We start from the raw sequence: 21985 nt of genomic DNA, 5'->3' as shown, positions 1-21985 counted from the left end.
TCTGTACATATCTCTTCTTCAGTCTTAAATAACATGACTCAAGAAATACACTTATCTCTAAGGATGTTTCTCAAGGAACTGTACTTTTAGCAGAGGGTGATTGCTCGCTTTCCAGAGGCCAGCTGTAGATAGTGGTTGTTTGAAATAACTAATATATGATTTCCTGTTTTGAGTTCGTGGTAAAAAAGTAGTAAGTGAGTTGTATTTAGTCTTCTGCTAGTAATGTTTGTGTTTTCTGTTCTGTGGGCAAAGGTACAAAATTTGTTGAAATTTTTTACATCTTGTGAACTTTGCCTGCAAACCTGTGGTTGTGATTTTAACGTTCTCAATATGATGTTGTTATTACTATTGCAGCTAAGATACTGTGATGGGCTGTTTTATGCTTATATAATCCCTGTTAACCTCTCTTCTAAATCTGGGTTTGGGACCTGGAAGAGAGTGATACCAATAGTGAGCTCTCTGTCCATCAAAACTAGAGAAACGCTTAAAATTTAAGCTTACATTTCTCAGATGCCAAAGATTGGCACATCTCTCCTTAAAGGGTCCCTGTTATAAGGGATTCTCATAAAGGCTGTCACTTTACTACACAATGACTCGTACTAAATAATCAGTGTGACATATTTTGTGTGTAGAGCTGATAAAACTCTTTCTCTCTGGGCACACAGGAAGGGCGGGGAAACATGAGGGATGTTGTTTAAGCCATGCGCAACTCTGTAAACCTGCCTCAACTGGGCACCTCGGGCAGTAACTGCACAGTGCAACCACAGGTCATGACTTTTTCCATTGCTGCCATTTATGGAGGGTTGTCAGGAGCCGTAAGGTGTTCCACAGCTGGACTGTAGCTTATTCCTGGGTTCCCATCATTGCCTCAGTCCTTCAACCTCCAAGTTGGGGGAGGAGTTATCTACTGCTGGCTATTAGGGCACTCTGTCCCTTTTCCTGCAGCTTCTGTAGTGGATATTCCCCTAGATGTCCACCTACAGCTCTTGATCAGAAAGAAATCAGGTCCTTTATGGATGAGGAGTGGACCTCCATGACCTGCAAACTCGTGGCACTTAGGATCTTGACCCAGCCCACACTGCCAGCTTCCCCTAAAATGGCATGGAGTGCCATACCGTGATTCCTAGGCACTCAAGTGCCCACAGAAAAGCAATTAATACCATGACCACAGAAAAGTGGAGTTTCAATGTTAGGTGTCATGATTTATTAATGTAGTTCTATCTTACATGTTTATATTTCTAAGTTTTCCTGTTTGGACAACTGTTGAGATTGTTTAGACTGAAAACAAAGGCTTCTGGCATGATAATGAAATGACTCAAAAATGTAGGTTTTCTGATGCAGTAGATAATCGGATTTTTGTTCCAGTGCTTCAAACATAAAGTTGCAGATAGACTCTAGAATACAGACAGTATTAACAGTTTCAGTCAGTTCATTTTCTTTTTAATGAAAACTGACTGGATGGCCAGGCCCAAAGAGTGGTGGTGAATGAATTCAAATCAAGTTGGTGGCCAGTCACGAGTGGTGTCCCCCAGGGCTCAGTATTGGGGCCAGTTCTGTTTAATAGAAAGCTGCCTGGCAGAAAAGGGCCTGGGGATGTTGGTTGACAGCCAGCTGAATGTGAGCCAGCAGTGTGCCCAGGTGGCCAAGAAGGCTAGCAACTTCCTGGCTTGTATCAGAAATAGTGTGGCCAGCAGGACTAGGGAAGTGATCGTCCCCCTGTACTCGCCACTGGTGAGGCCGCACCTGAAATACTGTGTTCAGTTTTGGGGCCCTCACTGTAAGAAAGACATTGAGATGCTGGATGGAGTCTGTCCAAAGAAGGGCAACGAATGTGATGAAGGGTCTAGAGAACAAGTCTTATGAGGAGCGGCTGAGGGAACTGGGGTTGTTTAGTCTGGACAAAAGGAGGCTGAGGGGAGACCTTATTGCTCTCTACAACTACCTGAAAGGAGGTTGTAGAGAGGTGGGTGTTGGTCTGTCTCTTCACCCAATTAGCAAGTGATAGGGCAAGAGTAAATAGCCTCAAGTTGCGCCAGGGAAAGTTTAGGCTGGATATTAGAAAAATTTCTTCACTGAAAGGGTTGTCAAGCATTGGAACAGACTGCCCAGGGAAGTGGTTGTGTCACCATCCCTGTAAGTGTTTAAAAGATATGTAGATGTGGCACTTAGGGACATGGTTTACTGGTGCACTTGGCAGTGTTAGGTTAACGGTTGGATTGGATGATCTTAAAGGTCTTTTTCAACCTAAATCATTCTATGATTCTAATGTACCGCAGCAGACCATTGATGAGTTTGCTGTGCCATAAACTTAACTTACACCTTAAGGTAAAGGAAAATAACAGACCTCTGAATCATATTTCTTGCCTCCCTTCAGCTAAAACATTCCCATTAGTAATGCTGCAACTTTTGTCAAGGCAAACAGCGAATGAGTCAGTGATCTCTGCCCACAGTATTGCAACATGTAAAGAGTGCTAGACAGGCATTATGCATGGGCAGATGGGTACTGTAAGGAAAAGGCTGGGATTTTTTCTTGCACATGTCAAAGGCTACATTTTATTTTCCTGTGTCGGGGGAGCTGGCACAGATGAAGAGCCTTTTTCACTGGGATCAAAATTCTTCTTTAATTGCTTCTGTGATAATCATAATCTTTCTGTTAACAGGCATTCTTCATAACTGCTGTGAAGCCTACAATGTTGGACTCCTAGAAGCAAAAATCTTTTCTGGTCCATCGAGAGAACAGTTCGGATATGCAGTTCAACAGTTTACAAATGAACAAGGCAAATGGTAAGCAGTTTGAACAGCTTGTTATATGCCCAGTTAAAAGGTTAAGGAAAAAATTTTGCAACTCATTTTTCTTTTATAATTCCGCATTTCATTTAAATGCTTTCCAGCTAATTCATTTTTATATTAGAGGTATATTTTTATTCATAAATACTTATGTTATTAAAACAAAAGTTGAAATATTATAAGGACATATACATGTGAAGGTTCAGGCTTTTTTCTTTCACACAATGTGATCTGAAGTCTTTCTTTCTGTTAATCTTTACTTTCATCTCCAATACACCAGTTTCCTCAGACTCACAATTTCTGAAGAATTTTAACTCTCATTTCATTCCTTCTTGTATCAATAGCAACTTTGTTACACCTTACATATATGTGGGACATTTTTTCACTTTGACATTGCTGAGGTTAAACTGAATGATTAGGGTTTGGTGTTCTAATTATTAATATTAAAATTAAGTGAACTTAAATTTATATGACTTTGTCTGAAACAGTCTTCAGTGTTGCTTTTCAAGGGAAGGCATGTTTGGATATATATAATAACACAATCCTACCAAAGGCCTAGCATCCACTGCATCTCTTCAGCCATAAAATTTGATGTGAAATCCACTGTTGCCACAACATTGGACTTAATAAGTAATTAGTAAAATATCTTTTCTAGTAATGTTGGTTTCAAAAAGAACTTTAAAATATTAACCCAGAGTAAGCCCATTTAGTGGTTTCTTCTCCTACAGCCTCAGCGACCACAAAGCTTAAGGTGTCTTTCATGGCAAGGACTATATGTCTGTAAATAGTTAAGTGGTAGTCAACTACTTCAAGTGGTTAAAACTATACATAGTTTTAAGTCTATAGCAGTAAGTCACACAAGTTATATATATTATCGTAAGCCAAGACATTTTAGATGTGCCATTCTCCATAGATCAAAACAGTGTCAGAACCAAAATAGCCACAAACTGGCATGTTTTCTTAAGTAATGACGGACAGATAGTAACTGAACATTTTTCAGTAAAAAGAAAGATGTCAAAATCTGAAATCCATGGAAATGCATATGAAAACATATTTTACAATTAAAGTTTGGAAAAGCCCGTACAAAAATATTGAGCTAGCTGAGACATTTATGCATAACCCTGCACGGAGACACTGTGCAGTTGCAATTGGTTGCATATACAAAGATGTAAGACTACCTAGATCTCACTGCGTCTCCAACATTACTGTGTTTACCGCCAGTGACCAGGAGGCAAAGTAAGAGGAGAGCAGAGCTGTATCCTCTGAACTAAGAGCTCAGCATTTCCTTTCCCTCCTTTGAGTAGGCTTCCAACCTACCCCCACGCCTCGCCTGATGTTGTGGTGGCTTCTCACCGTGTTTCTGCCCGCTCTAATTATGTGTTTAGTCACCCATAGATCAGAGCTCTTTTTTTTTTTTTTTTAGAAAAACTTCTGTGTAAAGCCATCGAAGGAGAACATGAATGTCTGCCTGAAGTAAATTGAATGTTTTGACTCGTACATGAAGAAATTATGTTTTGTGTTTTATCCTTCTTCTGAGTTTTTCTGTAAGGAGCACTAGGTTTCAGACTTACCCAAGCTGTTTGTTTTATGTTTCCCTGTTTTATTTTCACTTCAGATGTAAAAACTCCTCCACTACCACTTTCTCAGGTAATGTGTGGTGGAGTTCAGGAAAGAAAGTAACTTTGGATTAACTTTTCCTATCTTCTCCCAAGTATATGAGTATTATGAAGCTGGGAAACTTTTCTGTAGATAGGCACTTCATCATTTGTTCTTTCAGTGCATGGTGTTTGACCATAGCTCCAAAAGTCAAGGATATTTTATCAGCTCTTGTTTGAGTAACCATGACTTGTTAGAGTCTTCAGTGAAGAAAAGCTCTTTCCAGTATCTCCAGACAAGCTTAAAAAAAAATGTCAGTTATAGTGTAGTCTCTTGTTCTCCTCATTTCTAGGCTATTTACTTTTTCAGGGGACAATAGAGTTTTTTCTTCTGTACATCATTAGAAAAAAACAAACAAACAAACAACACAACACTCAAGCTGCTCAGTAGAGTTGGTTTCTCCTATAAGCGATGTAGAGGCTGCAGTCTGTGTGCAGAGTGTGTGTTGACATGGCTGAACTAGGAGTGAGATAAACAATCTGAGCTTTGCATAGGATCGGGATGCTGCTTTTTGTCAGAGAGGACCATTTATCACCATATGTTTTTATGAAGAGACTGTTATTGTGCAGCAAGAATGTGATGCACTTGAAAACTCTGTTCAGGCTCACCACATCAAACAGTGCTGGGGTGGCACCTCTCTCCAAGGGAGAGGTTATCCAGAATCTGAGATCCACCAGAAATTTCATCACTTCCTAGGCCTTGCTTCTGTTAATAAAATCACATGATGCTTTATTAAAAACAGCTTTAACAATCCTGTAATCTCTCAAAGAGCAGAAAGGAGAGATACAGAAAAAACAGCAGATGATAGTTATATTATTCAGCTGTATTTCTGAGAGGTACATCTCCTGAGGCAGTAAGGGCTATAGAAAATGAGAGGAGAATTTTTGGTGAATTAAGACTGCATGCATCAGTATGTTATCACTTTTGCCTGAAGATGAGCTCAGAGAGAAGAGGGCTGGCAGTCCATCTAGGAGTGCAGGGCTATAGAGGGGGCTGGTATGTGTTGGGAAGCTGTGACAGAAACCAGCAAGGGAGCCCCTTTTGTGTGGAGTCCGATGATCCAGGATAATTGGACACTGGTCTGCTGTGCATTGATGGGCATCGATGGCATGGGGTGCTTGTGAATAAGGACAAACTTGCAAGTCAAGCATAGCTCAAGCTTTTCACAGTGTCTAGTGGGAATTTCAAAACAGGAGCTCTTTAATGAACTCAAGGAAAATTGTGAACACCAAAGAAGCTCATCAATTAAAAAAGTTTACGCAGTCCCCCACACAAGTAATTAGCCACAACAGAAACATCATTCATTTTATGCTCTGGTTCTCCCTGTCATGAGGTTATCTGTATTTGAACCTTAAATTGAGACCAAATTCTCTGTTATTTTATAAACATAATCTTTTAGAAGGGTGGATGGTACCCTGTCAAGTTCATCTTGAGTGCACATGCCCTGAACAGCAGCTGATAGTACATTCTGCAAAGATGACAGTACTTCATGCTGAGATTTGGTTTTATATCTGTCTCAGGTGAGGAAGATTGAATAGCTGTATATAGCTGTTAAAATGCTTTTTCTCACCCATGTGTGTCTTGAGTCTGTGGATACATGCCACAACAGAGCTAAAATCTCAGTCTGCTGTTGAGGTACTGTTTAGTATCAGGTTGCAGCCACCCTGCTCATTTGTGTCTGCGTGCTTAGGATTTGGAATTTTTGAATTTAATTTTTGAATTTGTTATGATATTTTTCTTATTTACAATATTTTGTTTCATTACATATGTCAGTAATGACATCTTAATATGCACTGCCTTTACTGATGTATCACATAATCACTGTACCACTAAATAGTTTTAAAAATCATTGCATACTGCTCAGTAGTCATCAAAGCCCAGCAGCCTTTTGCCTGAGGTGGTGTGTTGCCTCTTCAGACCAGTAAGATATTTTGTCAAAAAGACACATTTCTGTAGCAATTTTTGTTGAAATCAATACATTTTCAAAGACTTCTGATTCTAATGAGGAGGGTAATTTCTGCCAACATTTTTTTTGGAGCAAAATGCTGCCATTGTTACAGCTCCATCTTTTCAGTGCCAGCACCACTGCTAATGTTGAGTTCTTTGCCCAGCTTTTCCTTCCCCCAACGGCATGCCCTACAGTTTGCCTTTTTCCTGCTTGGAGAAGCACCTCTGGCTTCTGTCTTCTAGGCCTTTAAGTTTGTCAGTCAAACTCTCTTGCCATAGCTCACTGTAGTTTTTGAAGTTTTGAGTCTTTTGTTCAAAGGATCAAAAGTTTTAGATGGTGATAAGTGTTTTAGGGTGTGCAGAGAAGTATCCATGAGAGTGAATTTCTGATCTTCATATCTATTTCATCGCTTCCTGTAATTGTAGGGAAAAGGGCCAGATGATTTTAGAGGAGGTCCTTTCTACTTTTATTTTTCTATTTCCTATTAGCCATCTTTGTGTTTAAAAAAAACACGCTAAAGAGCAAATGCATGAAAAGAATAAAAAAAAAAAAAAAAAAACAGAAAATATAAAATGTGCTCTGCCAACAGCTGGAAATTCAGTCCTTCTCCATGAATTCTGATTTTGTTTTCTGCTACATCACATTTTGCCAGTTACTAGCTTTGTCATGGTGTAATTTCCCAGAAATAATTCCAGTTGCACTTTGATCTGCCACTCCTGCAGCCTGTGTGGTATGGCATTGCTGCTGAACTTTATTTGACTTCATGTACTTCCATTGCTTTGTATACAGTGTTGTAGACTGATTAAGGAGCTGAATAATAAAATCAGTGGCAATATTACATGCTAATCACTATAGTATTGTGTAAAGACAGTCTACAAGGACACGTAAGAAAGTTTCATAAAAATAAATATTTAACTCATGGCTGAAAAAGACCTTTAATACACTATACATGATACAGTTTATTTGGAAACAAGCATTTTCAAGTATTTTAGTACTCATTTCTAGCATTCTTTCCTTATGCATTCTGTTTCACTCTGCTTCATGTGCATCCTACTTAATCACAGTAAAAAACATTTTTGTAGTTAGCAGGATGCTAGCCAGATACTCTCTTGCTTTCTTCACTTCTGATGTTTCAGAAAGATACACATGCATTTTTCCAGAGCAGTATTGTGTAACTCTACTGTAATGGTTTATGTTAATCTTCAAAGGCATGTAGGACTTGCTGATTTCTAATATAGATTAAGGCTAGTATTAAGTTTAAGTAAGTCTCAGGATATGAGAGAAATAATAATTAAGTTATTTCCTAGGACCTTTAAGGTTGGCAATTAAAAGTAGAGGGCTAGGCTTGGCAGAAGCTGGTTAATAACTTTTTCTCAGGAGCATATTGATGGCAGGTTAGACTAGTTAAGACAAATAAGGAAAGAGGCTTAATAGCACTGTACTTTTCTGAAAAATCAGTGTCAGTAATAGTCAGTTCTAAGTGTTAAATTCTGTGTATGGTGTGTCTTTTTTGGCCTACGGCATAGTTATGGCATTGAGATTCATGGACCCTACAAATCTACAAGCAAGGGTAATACAACAAAGGGGAAGGTAGTATAATAACTTTCAGTAAAGTATCAGGAGTGCAAGCTGAATTAAAGACAAAATTAAGTTTTCTTTGAGCACAGTTGGCATAGATTTAGATTTGTGTTTAAAATTAGAAAAGTTTGTTTTGTTTGGCTTATATTTTTCTGTTTGTACCATGCAACAGCTACAAGGTTAGTTTTAGGGTTAGCAAAAGTAAAATACAGTTGTGAATATTAAGTTCTAGAAGTGGATTGGGTATGAAGAGTGGTGGTTTCTTGGTATGACTGGATGTCTGTATTGGAATTAATGTTGAGGTTGGGGAAAACAGGAGTTTCAGAGCCCACATTACTGCTAAGCAGCATAAAGCCCGTGGAGTGATCACAAATATGCATGCTGAAAGGGAGAGAACTGCTTTTTTCTAAACTGTGGATAGTGTTTGTCTCTAGTTTTTGTCAATAGCAAGGATGAGGGTTGGAGTTAGGCATGGATTTGGGAACAGCTAGTGCTCAAACACGCTGCTTCTCCTCCTCTTCTGTCATTCTCACTTGACTTATGACTGAAACTCTGCTTTGGACTTCAGGATAACCCATTGCTGCAGAGCAGTGCCAGTGTGGCACAGAGATTTGCAGTGACTTTTGTGACCAGATGGTGTGGTGCAGGGGGTATTTCCAAGATCTGTTAAAGGTCATTCTTTGACCAGCACCTGTCTTCCTGCAGGGACTCTGAAATACATTTGCATTCTGGGAAACTCAGAAAAAACATGCAAATACTTATAAACATACACAGTGCAACGTTCAGGTTGACAGTTAATGCTGAAAAGCTATTCCAGTTTCAGATATTACACATGCAGTGCTGCCATCCTTTTTAAAACTCTTTTCTGTTTCCACAAAAACTGGTAGCCCTTTCTCTTTCCCATCAACCCAGTTAGCATTTTATGAATGTAAATAACTCTGCAGTACGTAACAATGGGGGAGACTGTAACACCATGTCTTCCTCCTGTCAATCACTATTGACTGGCTATAGCCCTCTGTGTCACTGTTAGTGTTTGCAGGTTGTATCATCTATCAGCACATGACCAGTGGAGTAGTTTCTCATGAGCTTTGGTTATTTGGTCCTGAGCTATGGTGGTGGTGGTTTCCACTGTGCAGAAAAGGCTATATTCCTCAGAAAATAACAAGAAGATCAGAGGCCTGCTCACAGCTGGTGTAAGATACACTGATTTTATGTAGAGAGGTATTTGTATGAACCTGAATTGCAGGCTTAGAGATGCAAGAAGTAAACAAAATCCTGTTCCTGCTGCCTGCTTAATCACTGGTTTTCCACAAAATAACTGAGAAGGAGATAGGTATTTTTAAAATATTCCTACACAAAGAAAATAAAATCTGAAGTTACCCCCAACCAAACTGGTAAAACAGAAGTTTAATTGAGATGAAATAAACTAAAAGAATGCAGTTGGCAGAATTTTCTTTGAGAAAGCTAAAAAGGACTCAAACTATTGCTTGTGCATCTAAAACTTCATATTTTTATCAAAGCCATTTTATTCAAACTAGTTATAAAATTGCAGCAGTACAATCAGACGATCCCTGGAAAGTTATTATGATATATTGTGGTTGCTTTGAAACATAATTTTGTAAAATGTGTTCTTCTTATAGTGCAAGGTCTTTGAATTAGCTACCTATAAAATTTTAGAGGATGACAGTTTTGCTTTTAGCAACCTCTTGACCACCTAAAAAAAAATGTTTTCTTAACAAAACTCCATATTCTGTACTGGGGTCCCATTGCTTGTCGTTTTACTGTCCCATAAATGCATTAATTACTACCATAGAGTGTTCTGTATGAAAGGAAAGTCATATCGATGCTGGAATAAATACCCACAGTCCCTACTTTCTAATAATCCGTTTCATTTTTTCATATCCCTTGAGGTAATCTTCCTATGTCTGTGTTTTGCCTTACCCTTCTTTCACTGCAAGTTAAACTGTATAAAGAACTGTACTTCTCTTCTAGCCCTACATGTGCCTATACTGTCTGGTGGTTTCACTGTGAGTTGTGCTGAAAAATAGGTGTTCTTAAGCAGTATCCCCAGGGGGTGAATTAACTAGTTTTGTGAAGGCTTTCAGATAAAAAGGGGTCTTGAGGAGCAGATATTGGAGGGGAAACCTTAAGGCAGACAGACAAAGGAATGAGTCAGAGAAAGTGAATCACTTCATATTGTAGGCACAAATTACCATAAGTCTTCACTTTCTTGTTCAGGATTAAAAACTTCATGCAGTAGACTGTTATCACCTGCTGTATTTTCTTTCTGACTCAGTGTTGTCAAGGTGTGGCAGTGTTCAAGCTCAGACATAAGGATTTGACTGTTGCTGAGCAGATCCTGTAGGAAATGCTTCTTAGCAGTTAAAAGAATAACTTAAGGAATCAGTTAACCATTAACTGACAGGACAATTTTTTTGTCTCTCAATCCCCAGAATATATATATTTCTAAATTCGTATGCATCTGTATGTAGTAATATCTTTGCTGTATTTCTTCCAACACTGCAACATAATGTCACAGAAACAACACTACACATATTTGAGGCAGCCTAATCCCCAGAGGCTTCTCCACTGAAGCTGCCCCTGATGAATCCAGTGTATTAAGTAAAGCTTCTGAAGAGCTCTGGAGAAAACTCCTGAGTGCCTTAGGTGCTATATCTGGTAACAGCTTCTTTACCTGTTACCTACACTGTGCAGTGCAATAATGCTGCTGGACTCTTCCAGTATCATTAAAGACCTAATGAAGTTCCTGTTACTTTAGGTTATTGATTGGTTCACCCTGGAGTGGCTATCCCACTAACAGAACTGGAGATATCTATGCATGTCCCGTTGATACGTCCAAAACCACATGTAAAAAATTGAATTTACAAGGTAAGTTGTAATGAATAACGTCCTGCTACAATTGTTCAGTTTTTCCTTGGCTTTGTACCAGGCCAATCTATCTTATTAAATCTCTTCTTAACTCTTTCTCTGCGTAATTTCAGTCTGTTGTGTGTATGTACGTGTGTGAGCATGCTGCAAGGACTGAGTGCCTCACACTGGTGAGACCCGTGTGTGTGTGAGTGAAAACTAGTGCCTGCTGCTGCAATTGGGCCAGGGGTGTGGGTGCCCTGACCTGTGGTCCCAGCTTCTGATGCCACTGGGATCTCAGCGTCAGCTGCTGGAGCAGTTGGGGTCTTTAACCTCCAGTCATGGGGCGGGAACGGTGTGTGTCCCAAAATCAGCTGCTGGGGGGAACCAGGGCTCTATGTCAGTGAGGGGCTCTGTGCTGGCAGCTGGAGCAGGACCATGGGTCACAGCCCAGGGGGGCCTTGTGTGGGCTGCTGGGGGGGTGAATGTCTGTATCGTCCCCAAACCGGGTGTGCATGTGTGTGTGTTCACTAGCCAACTTTCAGCTGAACCAGCCAGCATAGGGGGGGCTCAGGTCCAGGTATCAGGTGGGTGAGGGGGGTCTGTGCCCGGGGGGACTTGCGAATGTGGAGTGCACAAGGGATGAGAGTGTGAGTGGATATGAAGCCTTTCCTGTCTCTGTTTGCAAACTAAGTATAAAATATTTGGATACAGTGAAAATATGGGGCAGCAGAGTGTGCTGAGACGCCTACTTTATATTAATTTGTGGTGTGGAGCATTTCAGTCCTCCACCACCCCTTCCAGGTTTTTGTCTAAAGCCTGATACTGGATCAGAGGAATCTGTTGTCCTGAGGAATGTAATAGGAGCTGCTCAGCTGCAGCTACTCAGCCAGCCAAAAATACTCAATAGGTAGACCGTTTCTTCCTCTCTTTTGCCTTCAGCTCTATTGAGGGCAGGTACTCTAAATGGCCATGCTTAACTCACGTCTGTAGTTAATGGTTAGCAAATTTTTGACAAAGATTAGCTTTCATTTCTTTTGTCTCAGAACAGTATCCAGCCATTTGGAAAAGGCATTTTAGGTTCTGAGAAATCAAGCTTTCTAAAAGGAATTCTAATTTACTAGATTGCTTCTACATCTTTTTACTATTTTCTAATTACTTAATCTGTTTTTATTTCAGCTTTAATAAATATTGCAAATGTGACTGAGATAAAGGAAGACATGAACCTTGGCTTGACTCTGATACAGAATTCAAGAACAGGAGGATTTTTGGTATGTATCAAGGACATATTCAGTACAAACAAATTCCTGAGGGGAATGAAGAAACTAGAATTGTCCAAGCTGGATGTATTTTATTATGCAGCATAGATTAATAATGTCTTGCATATTTGAAAATATTCCATCGCACTGTCAATTACCTAGGGTCCAAAATCAGGAAAATAAATAATTCTCTACTTTGTTATTTATCTAAATATCTAATGGAAGTGCCCATAACTAATGATTCTGTAATTTAAGCCAGACAACATAGGCGAGAATATTTCCACCATGGACATCTTTAAGACAGTCTTATACAGTTCTGATTATGCTTTCAAAAGACAGTATGGGATTTCTCCTCCACCACACACATTTTCACAGTGACGTTAGGATTTCTAGCCCTGTGGATCTGTGATATGTTGATTTATTTGGTTAGTGAACTGGAGAAGGATGCATTTTCTATGTGTATATTCTGCAAACACTCTCCTTAAAGCCTGTAAAACAGATATCATAATTGAAAGGAAATAAATGCCTGTTTAATATGCTTTTTTATAATCTTAACCATAAGCATGAAGACTGTTGCAGTGTAGGTGTATTCCAGTTTGATGCATACATAGTAGGCATGTGCAGGAATTAAGTGAAACAATAAACTACAGACAAAAGAGCTTTGAGACTGACTTTAAGCTTTGTGTTTTTCTATGCATCTTCCTAGTAATCCTAGAAGTATTCAAATGTTTATTAACTTCATTACCATATAGCCCAGTTCACTGAAGTACATAAAAGTAGATCTAATTCCAGCCTTTAAAGCAGCTCTCTGAGTTAATCATAACTTCAAAATACAGCAACAGTGCTCTTTTTGATTGTTGGTTTGAGAAGATACTGATTAAACAAATTTTATTCTCTCTCTTGGTTAATACTTTTATTTACTGTTAATACTGTCCCATGCATGTCCACTTTTAATCTGTATCTGTAATTTAAATTTGCACTGATTTAAAACATCTCATGCAGAAAAATTTGTAACTTCTAATAATATTTGAACCTCTCTCTGTTAAAAAGAATTTCCTGATTCATACATTGACTGACTCTACTGAAATGGCATAAAGTAACAAAAAACTCCCCAAGCTGAATGCTAAGATATATGAAGAGTTAGCCATGTCTTTGGCAATAGGACTTCTTTCTGACATAAGGAGAATGTGGTACTGGAGATAGGTGCTTATCTGTGACTCAGCCTCAACAGAAATCAAAAACCCCACGACTTAGTTATGTCAAGAATTGGACAACAAGTGGAGACTGTCTGCTCATAATTGCAAGCTGCTGCCAGCCAGGACTTTGCTCTGAGATGCTGTCTCTGGCAGCTGGCCTCTATGATGGGCTCTTTGGGTTATGCCTAGGGCTTCATCCTCCCAGTTCACTGTGCTCCTTCCTCCTGCAGCTGCTTCTCTCTTAGCCTCCATCTGCTTGCACCAGCCTGGGCTGCATCCCTGGGCTTCTTGACTCAGTGTGACACAACCTGGTGTGTCTGTGCCTCAGCTCCAGAGTCCTGTTGGTTCAGCAGTTTGATGCCATGTGATTGCTTCCCATAGGTGTCCTAAGTACAGGGCAGTCGTTTCAACATGCTCATTACATTTTCTGAGGCATGCTTAGTCCAGTTGGAAAGGTGCTTTTTTTCCAGATTGCTCATTTAAGTTTCTATCAGTTTGTTCTTGAGGCAGTGCTATGCCTTGAGATGAAATAAACAGTTCCCATTCCCTACATGTAAAATCTCCCTTCTGTGTTTATCACCCCACAATTGTTCTCCGTTGTCCTTTGCCTTGCTAAACAAACACAGAGTTTTTTGGCTGAAATGTGCTTTCTAAAATACAGTTCTCAAATATGAATGACTGGATCTACGCTGCATTCCACATGAGTCTTTCCATGGCACTGTATTTGCTATTTCCCTGTCTCAACTGCAAGTGCTTCTTGTCACCCATCTTTAGGCCTTATTTGCTTTGCATGCTGGCTGCATGCTTATGGTCACCCCTGCAATCAGCCCCTGTCTGATCTGTCTGCCGCTCTCTCTTCCACTCCCAGTTTATGTCCACATTTCTTAACAGTGGTTCTTAGGAGCAAGTCTATATCCCTTTCTAATATTCCACTTTTCAAGTTAATTAGTTCTTGATATGTGATTTCCCAGTTTTCCCTTGCATTAATGATGCATCTTAAATTTCTGACCGTAACAATGCTAGAGCATGAGAGCTTTTCCCTTTTTTTAAAGTGAAAATCAGTAAAGTTTATTAGAACATTTCTGGTTTTTGCTCCAAGATTAACATCACAATTCTGAGTAACAACTAATATAGAAGAAAACTAGAAAATGGGCAAATGACATTGATCTAAAGAACTTCAAAAATAACTTTAAATTAAAGACTGGTAACTCTCCTCCAGCTTCATAGTTACCAATATGATGATTTATTTTGTACCTCTCACTGCTGTAAATACCCATTTTTTCCAGTAAAACTAATCATGCACCACGAGAGCACTTAAGATCAGATAACATAGTTATATTTCCTTTCTCTTGTCTAGAAAATCTGCCATCTTGTCAAATATGTTAGGATAGTTTGATGTGGTCTACCACTGGTAAACCAGTGTGTGAATTAGCTCAGTTTCCATTTACTTCTGCCTTTACCCATTTTTTTTAATATTCTTGAGAAAAGGATAATAATGCTCTTCATTCTGTCTTCCTAAATGAAGGTGGTGCATTTTCTGTTTTCCAGTCTCTCCTGACTGGATAGGGCAATCAGAAAGTGTATATAATTAAACTATTTCTTTCAGAACTGTTGGACAGAGGTTATGGAGAGGTTCTGTTTTTTCCTTGAGTTCCTAACATGATTTTATTTTAGAAAGAAAATCCGTCCCGTCCCGTCCCCTCCCCCCCCCCCCCCCCCCCCCCCCCGAAGTATCCTCATAACACAATACTGTCTCAGTATCTATCTTTTCTATGTAGGTACTTTTGTACCTATCCTTCTAATATCAGAGGTATGAGTGTCATGAAACCAGCTAGTTGAACTGGCTGAAAATGTTTCTTTTTAGAGATCATTATCAACAAAAATGCAAGATTATTTTCCCCAAGAGGCAACAAAACACATAGCCAAGGGATATGTGAGGCCAGGACCAAACTTCTAGCTGCAGCTAAATAGGACAGTGCATGCGGTGGGGCAGCACCCTCACTGGAGATTAAGTTTAACTTGTAAATATTTTGGCAAAGAGCATTTCCCATGGGAACAAAGCTTCTCAAATTGATAAATGTGTGTGTCTACGCGCACTGATCACAAAACTCTTCAGTGTGGTCACACTGTTGGTGGTAATCAGATTTACCGCAAGAAAAGCTCTTCTCTGCGTCGTCTCAGCGACCTGCATGCTCGTGGCTCTGATGCCACCTCCTGGTTAGTGGGAGTACTTCTCTGCACGCTTGTAAGGGATGTACAAATACCAACCCTAGTTTTAAATCAAGTTTATAGAGCAGGTGGCTTAAAGCAGCACAGAGTCCTTGCAGACCAAGTCACACTCCCTAGATGTTATAGCTGCACATAGTCTGGAGGGGCCAGCTTGCAGAAGGAGTCACTAGGATGATCATGAACAAAAAATCCTTTCAATGAAAGAGTCTATGAAAGGGGTGACACTATCACCGTGATTGCAAGGGATTTAGCCTGATAGTGCAAGAAGGCTCCTCTGATTCTGTATGCCTCTAGTCCTGCTTATTGTGCTTTTGTATGTGGATACAGTGAAACAAGTATTAGTTATTTTTATAGTTTCTTTTTGTTCTTATTTTTAAGACTTGTGGTCCCTTGTGGGCACAGCAGTGTGGAAGCCAATACTATGCAACAGGAGTCTGTTCTGAACTCAGTCCAAGTTTCCAGATCCTAAGAAGCTTTTCTCCTGCTGTTCAAAGTAAGGCAACATGTGCAAAATAGATTCAATTAAAAAAACCTATCAAATGAAATCAAGATACTTTGTGTCAGGGACTCATAATTTGGGAATTTTATAAAAAATTATGTGCAAAAAGCAAAGTCCTGTGATTCACACATAAGGACTGACAAATCATGATCCAATGCTGATACGAATATGGACTCACTCCTCTGAATTCAGAGGCATTGCACCAGCACAGGCTCAAAGTCTACCTATGCTTCTATTGAGTCCTCATTCTGGCAAAACCTTCCTGATCTGAAGCATTGTCTGTGTGAGGCCTAAATATGCACCTCTGGATTTAGCCACAGAGTTCTAAATATATTGAGACTGAAAGTGCATTTAATGTCTGCTTTTTGTTTTTGCTTTAGAGTGTTCCTCTGTCATAGATGTTGTGGTTGTTTGTGATGAGTCAAACAGCATTTATCCCTGGGATGCAGTGCGGGCATTTTTGAAAAAATTTGTACAAGGCTTAGACATAGGCCTTGACAAAACCCAGGTAAGTCAAAGATATCTTTGAGAAAGACAAAAAAAGAAAAAAAAAAAAAAGTATGGTACCTCCTCCAAAGCCACAGATTATGCAGTTGTCCTGTATCTTTTACTGTTGTTTTTTTTTATCTCACAGCTAACCTATTTCAAAAGTGATTTTGAGTCAAAACATAAACCAACTGAAATAGAAGTCTAGGTTATATCTAGGGCAGTTAGATCTCTTTTGTGCATTAGGTGTAAAAGTATTTAGTCTGTGGGGATGTGGTAAAAGGAAAACAGATTTTTTTATGGGTTTTTCATATGACTCTTACTTTACAACTGCTTCATCTTTAAAATAGGAGTTTTTCCTGCTTGGTTACTATCTGATCTTTGGGTCCTTTTTTCCTTTTAATTTGATGATGTTAAAGAAAATTTTATTGTGATTTTTTTTTTAAAACATTTTCTGTCTTTACAGTTGTCCATTTTCCATAAACAGTTCTGGGAGCAAAGACTGGGGCAGTGGAAATCTCTCTCCCAAAGGCTGCCTTCTTCATTGGGCTACTTTGGAAGTGAGGTGCTTAAAAGCTAGACTTCCTGCTCAGTCCATTCTGAACCTCACCTTTAGCATCTTTTTTTTTCTTTCATACTAAATATGCATCTTAGCATATGTCTTTAGCTTCACCTGTACTAAAAATAAACAGGACTTGCAGTGCTGTCGAGTAACTAACCTTTAGGATTTCCTTAGAAGAGATCAGATTGATGTGCTGTCAGCTTGTAGAATTTTTGCTATTTTCTCATTTTTCCCAGAGCTCCCTGTATTACTGCTATCCATCAGCTCTTCCAGAAGTAACCAAGCAAACATTTAATGCCTACTATTTCAGATTGTTTGCATTAACATATTGTAGTCCGTAATAAATGACATAAGGTGAAAGAGCATTTTAGCTTTCTTTGCTTTCCAAATGTGTTAATGTTAATTGGTTTTAAATGTGTTGAAAGAAAATCATAACCCTGTGTGCATCTGCAAATCTTTTACTCCAACTTGATAAATAAGTAAGCATCATGATTCTATGTAACTGATTGCAATGCATGATAATCTAACATAATTTCTTTATTGCATAGGTGGGTTTAATTCAGTATGCAAATGATCCCCGTGTAGTGTTCAACTTGAATACATATCAAACAAAGGATGAGGTTGTTAAAGCAATGGAGGAAACATATCAGAAAGGAGGAGATCTCACTAATACTTTCAAAGCCATTGACAATGCAAGGTAAAACACATCGATGATTACTGTGCAACTATTGTAACTTACCTTACAAGGCAATGAGCACATCCTGAATTTCATTCCCACTGGGAGTGCATGTGCTTGGAGCTCCTGAGGAGGTTCCCAATGCCACACAGAATCCCTCAGGTACATTTACAGTGCCCCATGCAGAACAGCACAGGGATATGTAAATGAGAATTGCTGAAAAGCATGTCTTTAACCATTGGGTTAAAGTCTACACTAAAGTAGTTCTGGTACCCAACAGCTATCACAGGGCTATCACAGATGTCTAAAAATGACAGTACATCAAACAGCATGGACAGGCTTTTAGGAAAGATACAAAATCATTGAAAGACATAAAGTGGTATTCGGTGGGACCAGTAAGATTTTTGTTTGCAGGTCAGGCTTTGGTTGACTGCAGAGAAAATAAAATCTTTTGTCTGTTGTCAGTTTGTCACTGCAGCACCAGCAGCATGGAAAAATAAGAAGAACTTAAAACAATGCTATGACTCTAAATACGTATACAAACCAAGTCTGTTTCTCAACAGGAAGATGCTATTTTGCGGTTGAAGCAAGGATAGGACTCTAAGCCAAAGTACATGCTGAATCGGATGGCCTTGAAAATTTTATTTAGGAACAGACTCAGCCTTCAATGGAGCCAATATTTGCAGTAGTATTAAGGAACCTATTATTAATACTCCTCTCCCTTTTGTTTGAACTTGGTGGAGCCAATTCCTGGCTACTCTGGTGTTACAGAACATGAATAGTTCCAACAAAAAAGTTTTTCTTTAGAAACATTTGTAAAAAATAAAAAATGCTGTTTTCCCCAGAATGTATATTTTTGAGAAATACCGTCCAGTCCTACTTGGGCTTTTTTCCTACTTCCTTGATTACATTTCTGATGGCTCTTTGAGCAGTGCTTTGAGAAGCAACTATCAGAAGCATAATTGAAAGTTCTTGCTGTAGATTGTTAATTTACAAATAAAAAAACCCTACAGATGCCTTGTTCTAAGTCAGCAACGGACATATTCGCTACAGTACATATACTGAATTCCATGCATTATAAATTGACATTTGATAAAGTCAATATCTTATAACAGACAGTATGCCTTTTCACCTGAATCGGGAGGACGTCCGACAGCCACAAAAGTGATGGTTGTTGTGACAGACGGTGAATCACACGATGGCTCCAACTTGAAAACAGTGATAGGTAAATGCAATGAAGATAATATAACCAGATTTGGCATTGCTGTAAGTAATACTATAATTATTGATATTTTTGAAAGATCATTTTGTTGTGTATGTATGAAAGTGCATATTCTATACATAAGATGTATATAATGCATGCATTGTTACACTGGTGAGACTGAAACTAGGAGAAACTAGTGGAACGTTGGTCTTCTTTAACTGGCTGAAAAAGGAAAGCCAGTATTATCTGAGCAAATTCAGTGGTTTTCTCCTTTGCCTTGGTTTATATATTTTTCCTGTCTAAATAGTCCCTTGTATAGGAATACAGTCTGATAAGCAATTCAGTAATCTGTATGAAGGTAACTTTTTTTTTTAATATGTAGAATATTTACTCAAATAATACAGGAGGAAATGGAGTAACACCATCATTTCCTTCCCTCTTCTTATTTTGTTCTTTTTTACCCAAGGTTTTAGGATACTTAATCAGGAATGAACTTGATACTAAAAACTTAATTAAAGAAATCAAAGGAATTGCTAGTCATCCAACAGACAAGTATTTCTTTAATGTGTCATCTGAGGCTGCACTACTGGAAGAAGCAGGAACACTTGGAGAGCGCATTTTTAGTATAGAAGGTAAAATACTCAATGTCTCTGAAAAATTAGATCAGATTCTCCCAGGTGATGAGCTAAGGATTTTATTTCGCTTCGCCTCACTGTAGTACTGTGAAAACAAGGGGAGCTGGTGCTATGGGGCTGCTCCCCAGGAGGGCTCTGGTTTGCACAGCTGGTTCCCCCAGCTACCCCCGCCCCTAATAAGCCTGAGCTTCAAGTTAGTTTCTGCAGTTTGTGGGAAATATTATCCAGTTGCTGAAAATTTCAGTCATCCTGGGCTTCAGGCATCCACTGGGGCTTGTCCGTATGCATCTGCATGTATTTGGAGCTATTACCATTGGAAGAGTACAGGTATCTTACACTTATCAGATTCACCTGTGTGAAAGTTAAGCAAGTGTAAATTTAAAAAGCAAATCAGAAGACTAGATTACTGATTACAGAACTGAAAAGCTACAGTAATGCAATCTGAATGGCGTCTACCAGGCTCTGTCCCTAGCATCATCCACAGTCCTTTGTGTACAGTTTGGAGGAGGGTACTCTAGAGGCAACTCAGAGGCACTTTGTCACCCCCAAAAGCCAGCTTTTTAAAGTCAAATTGCTTGGGAGGCTTGTGTCCTGTCCTCAGCCCTCCCTAAAGAGCTTTTAATGGCTGCAACCTTCCTGTGTTCAGGATGAAATCTTCCCTTCTCTTTCATCTCTTGTCTATTCTTTACTAGGCCCATGCTGCTAATCAAGTCAAGGTGATCAGTTGAGCTCCCTCTCCTGTGTTTTGCTGAGTACTCCCGTTGAACTCCCTTTTACTCAAGTGCCATCCGTGTAGTTTAGGAAGTATTCCCGGATGTCACATTATTTTTCAAGACAATTGCAACAGTTTTTATAAGTCCTATATGACAATAAACATTCATATTCTTTTTGAAAGTTGTGAATATACAGTTATTAAAGCTGCTAATTTCAGTGTATTTTAGTGTTTCTGAGAAACATAAAAACATATTAGCTACAGTGACAAGACTGTACAGACTGATTCAAGCCATCCTTATTATGATCTTCTGCCTTTTCTTTTGGAAAAGACTCATAGCATTGTGGCTCCATCTTATCAATTTGCCATTAAATACTCCTAATATTCTAGAATTCATTAGCTCTCAGATTTCTGTTGTTTGTAAATGTTGGAAATGCTTTAGCACAACTGGTGGATTTGGAAAAAATAACGTACAGTCCCTATGTAGCTATACTCACAGACAGCAAGGTTGGATCTCTTGTATGGTTCTATAGGGCTAACAATATGTGAATGAATCTTTTACCAGGTACGGATCAAGGTGATACATTCCAAATGGAAATGTCACAGGTGGGCTTCAGTGCATATTACTCACAAAAAAAGGTATGTGAATTTAATTATTTAATGATATAAATAGATGTAATTATGTAGACATGAATACATAGAAGTGCAACAAAGTAAGACTAATAAAACACAATGACCAGTTTTTAAGACTTTTTTTTTTTACAAGCAGGAGAATGTCAAATTATCCTCTTCTTTTATTTTTAACTTGAATACCACAAAAATTACTTCTAATAGATGGTGTATATCTCTAAAATGAAAAAATACACATTAATATGTAGAGTTGAGTAACAGTTTCTTTCATGTAATGATTTTGAGATGTGTTAATCCAATGATTTGTCATTTCTGAGTTCATGTAGCATGAAATTCAATTGCTCCAAGCTAATATTTTGCAGTTGAATAACTCAGAAGATTTGAAACCATATTGTAAAGCTGGTATATTTCTAGGCAGGCACCAAGATATAAATAAATTAAGTCTGAAAAGAATTTGTCTAATTTTTATAAAGTTAGTAATACTTGTTTAAAGCATATGTCACTTAGAAAATAAGAATAACAAAACAGATATATTTTTCATGCTGATCCATTTTAAGATTATCTTGACCACGTAGGTCCTCTTTATAAAATTCAAATGTGGTTCAAGCAACTTTCAACTGAAAAGACACAAAGGTTGTTTCTTTCTCATAGCCCTTGAAGATGAATGAAGTAATTTTTAAAAAGTCCTCTGTATTTGCGCAAATTTAAGTTTTAATTTGCCAAACACTTGGTGTTAGGAAATGGCAAAAATTGTGAAAGATTTTGGGGTTTCTTCAGGAAAACTACATGCCCTATTTTTATTGCAGCTTTCTATAATGTTATCTGAGTTCAATAAAGAATTTTAATAATGTGAATAATACAAACTATGGTTGTTTTCTGCATACAAGTCTAAGTAGTTCTGTATTAAGTATTCTGTATAATAAGCCAATTTAATTTGGATTTTAGATTTAACTGTTCTCTCAAGGACATCTCCTTACTTAAAGAATGAAATTTTATATCTTTTTCCATCAGCTTTTGTGTGCTGTTGTCAGCACTTTTGTTGTCAAAAAGGGGGCTTTAG

General features: G+C 38.6%; 1 protein-coding gene across 3 annotated transcripts in view; it reads left to right on the top strand.

Annotated features, from left to right (window-relative positions):
• Positions 1-21985, top strand: part of ITGA2 (integrin subunit alpha 2) — a 69929-nt gene that overhangs the window by 16156 nt on the left and 31788 nt on the right. The window contains exons 2-10 of one of the 3 annotated variants that reach the window (XM_074857188.1): positions 2661-2784; positions 10749-10858; positions 12017-12108; positions 15900-16014; positions 16401-16528; positions 17617-17765; positions 18860-19010; positions 19415-19580; positions 20861-20934. In XM_074857188.1, coding sequence (XP_074713289.1) covers positions 2661-2784; positions 10749-10858; positions 12017-12108; positions 15900-16014; positions 16401-16528; positions 17617-17765; positions 18860-19010; positions 19415-19580; positions 20861-20934 — 1109 coding nt within the window. Of the gene's footprint in view, positions 1-2584; positions 2785-10748; positions 10859-12016; positions 12109-15899; positions 16015-16400; positions 16529-16778; positions 17072-17616; positions 17766-18859; positions 19011-19414; positions 19581-20860; positions 20935-21985 lie in introns of those variants that run through there. The other 2 variants (XM_074857187.1, XM_074857190.1) reach the window with 2 other exon arrangements.

Source organism: Strix uralensis, chromosome Z (assembly GCF_047716275.1).
Source record: "Strix uralensis isolate ZFMK-TIS-50842 chromosome Z, bStrUra1, whole genome shotgun sequence".
NCBI lineage: Eukaryota > Metazoa > Chordata > Aves > Strigiformes > Strigidae > Strix > Strix uralensis.
The sequence above is the reverse complement of the archived record's forward strand: the minus strand, read 5'-3'. Positions and strand labels throughout refer to the sequence as shown.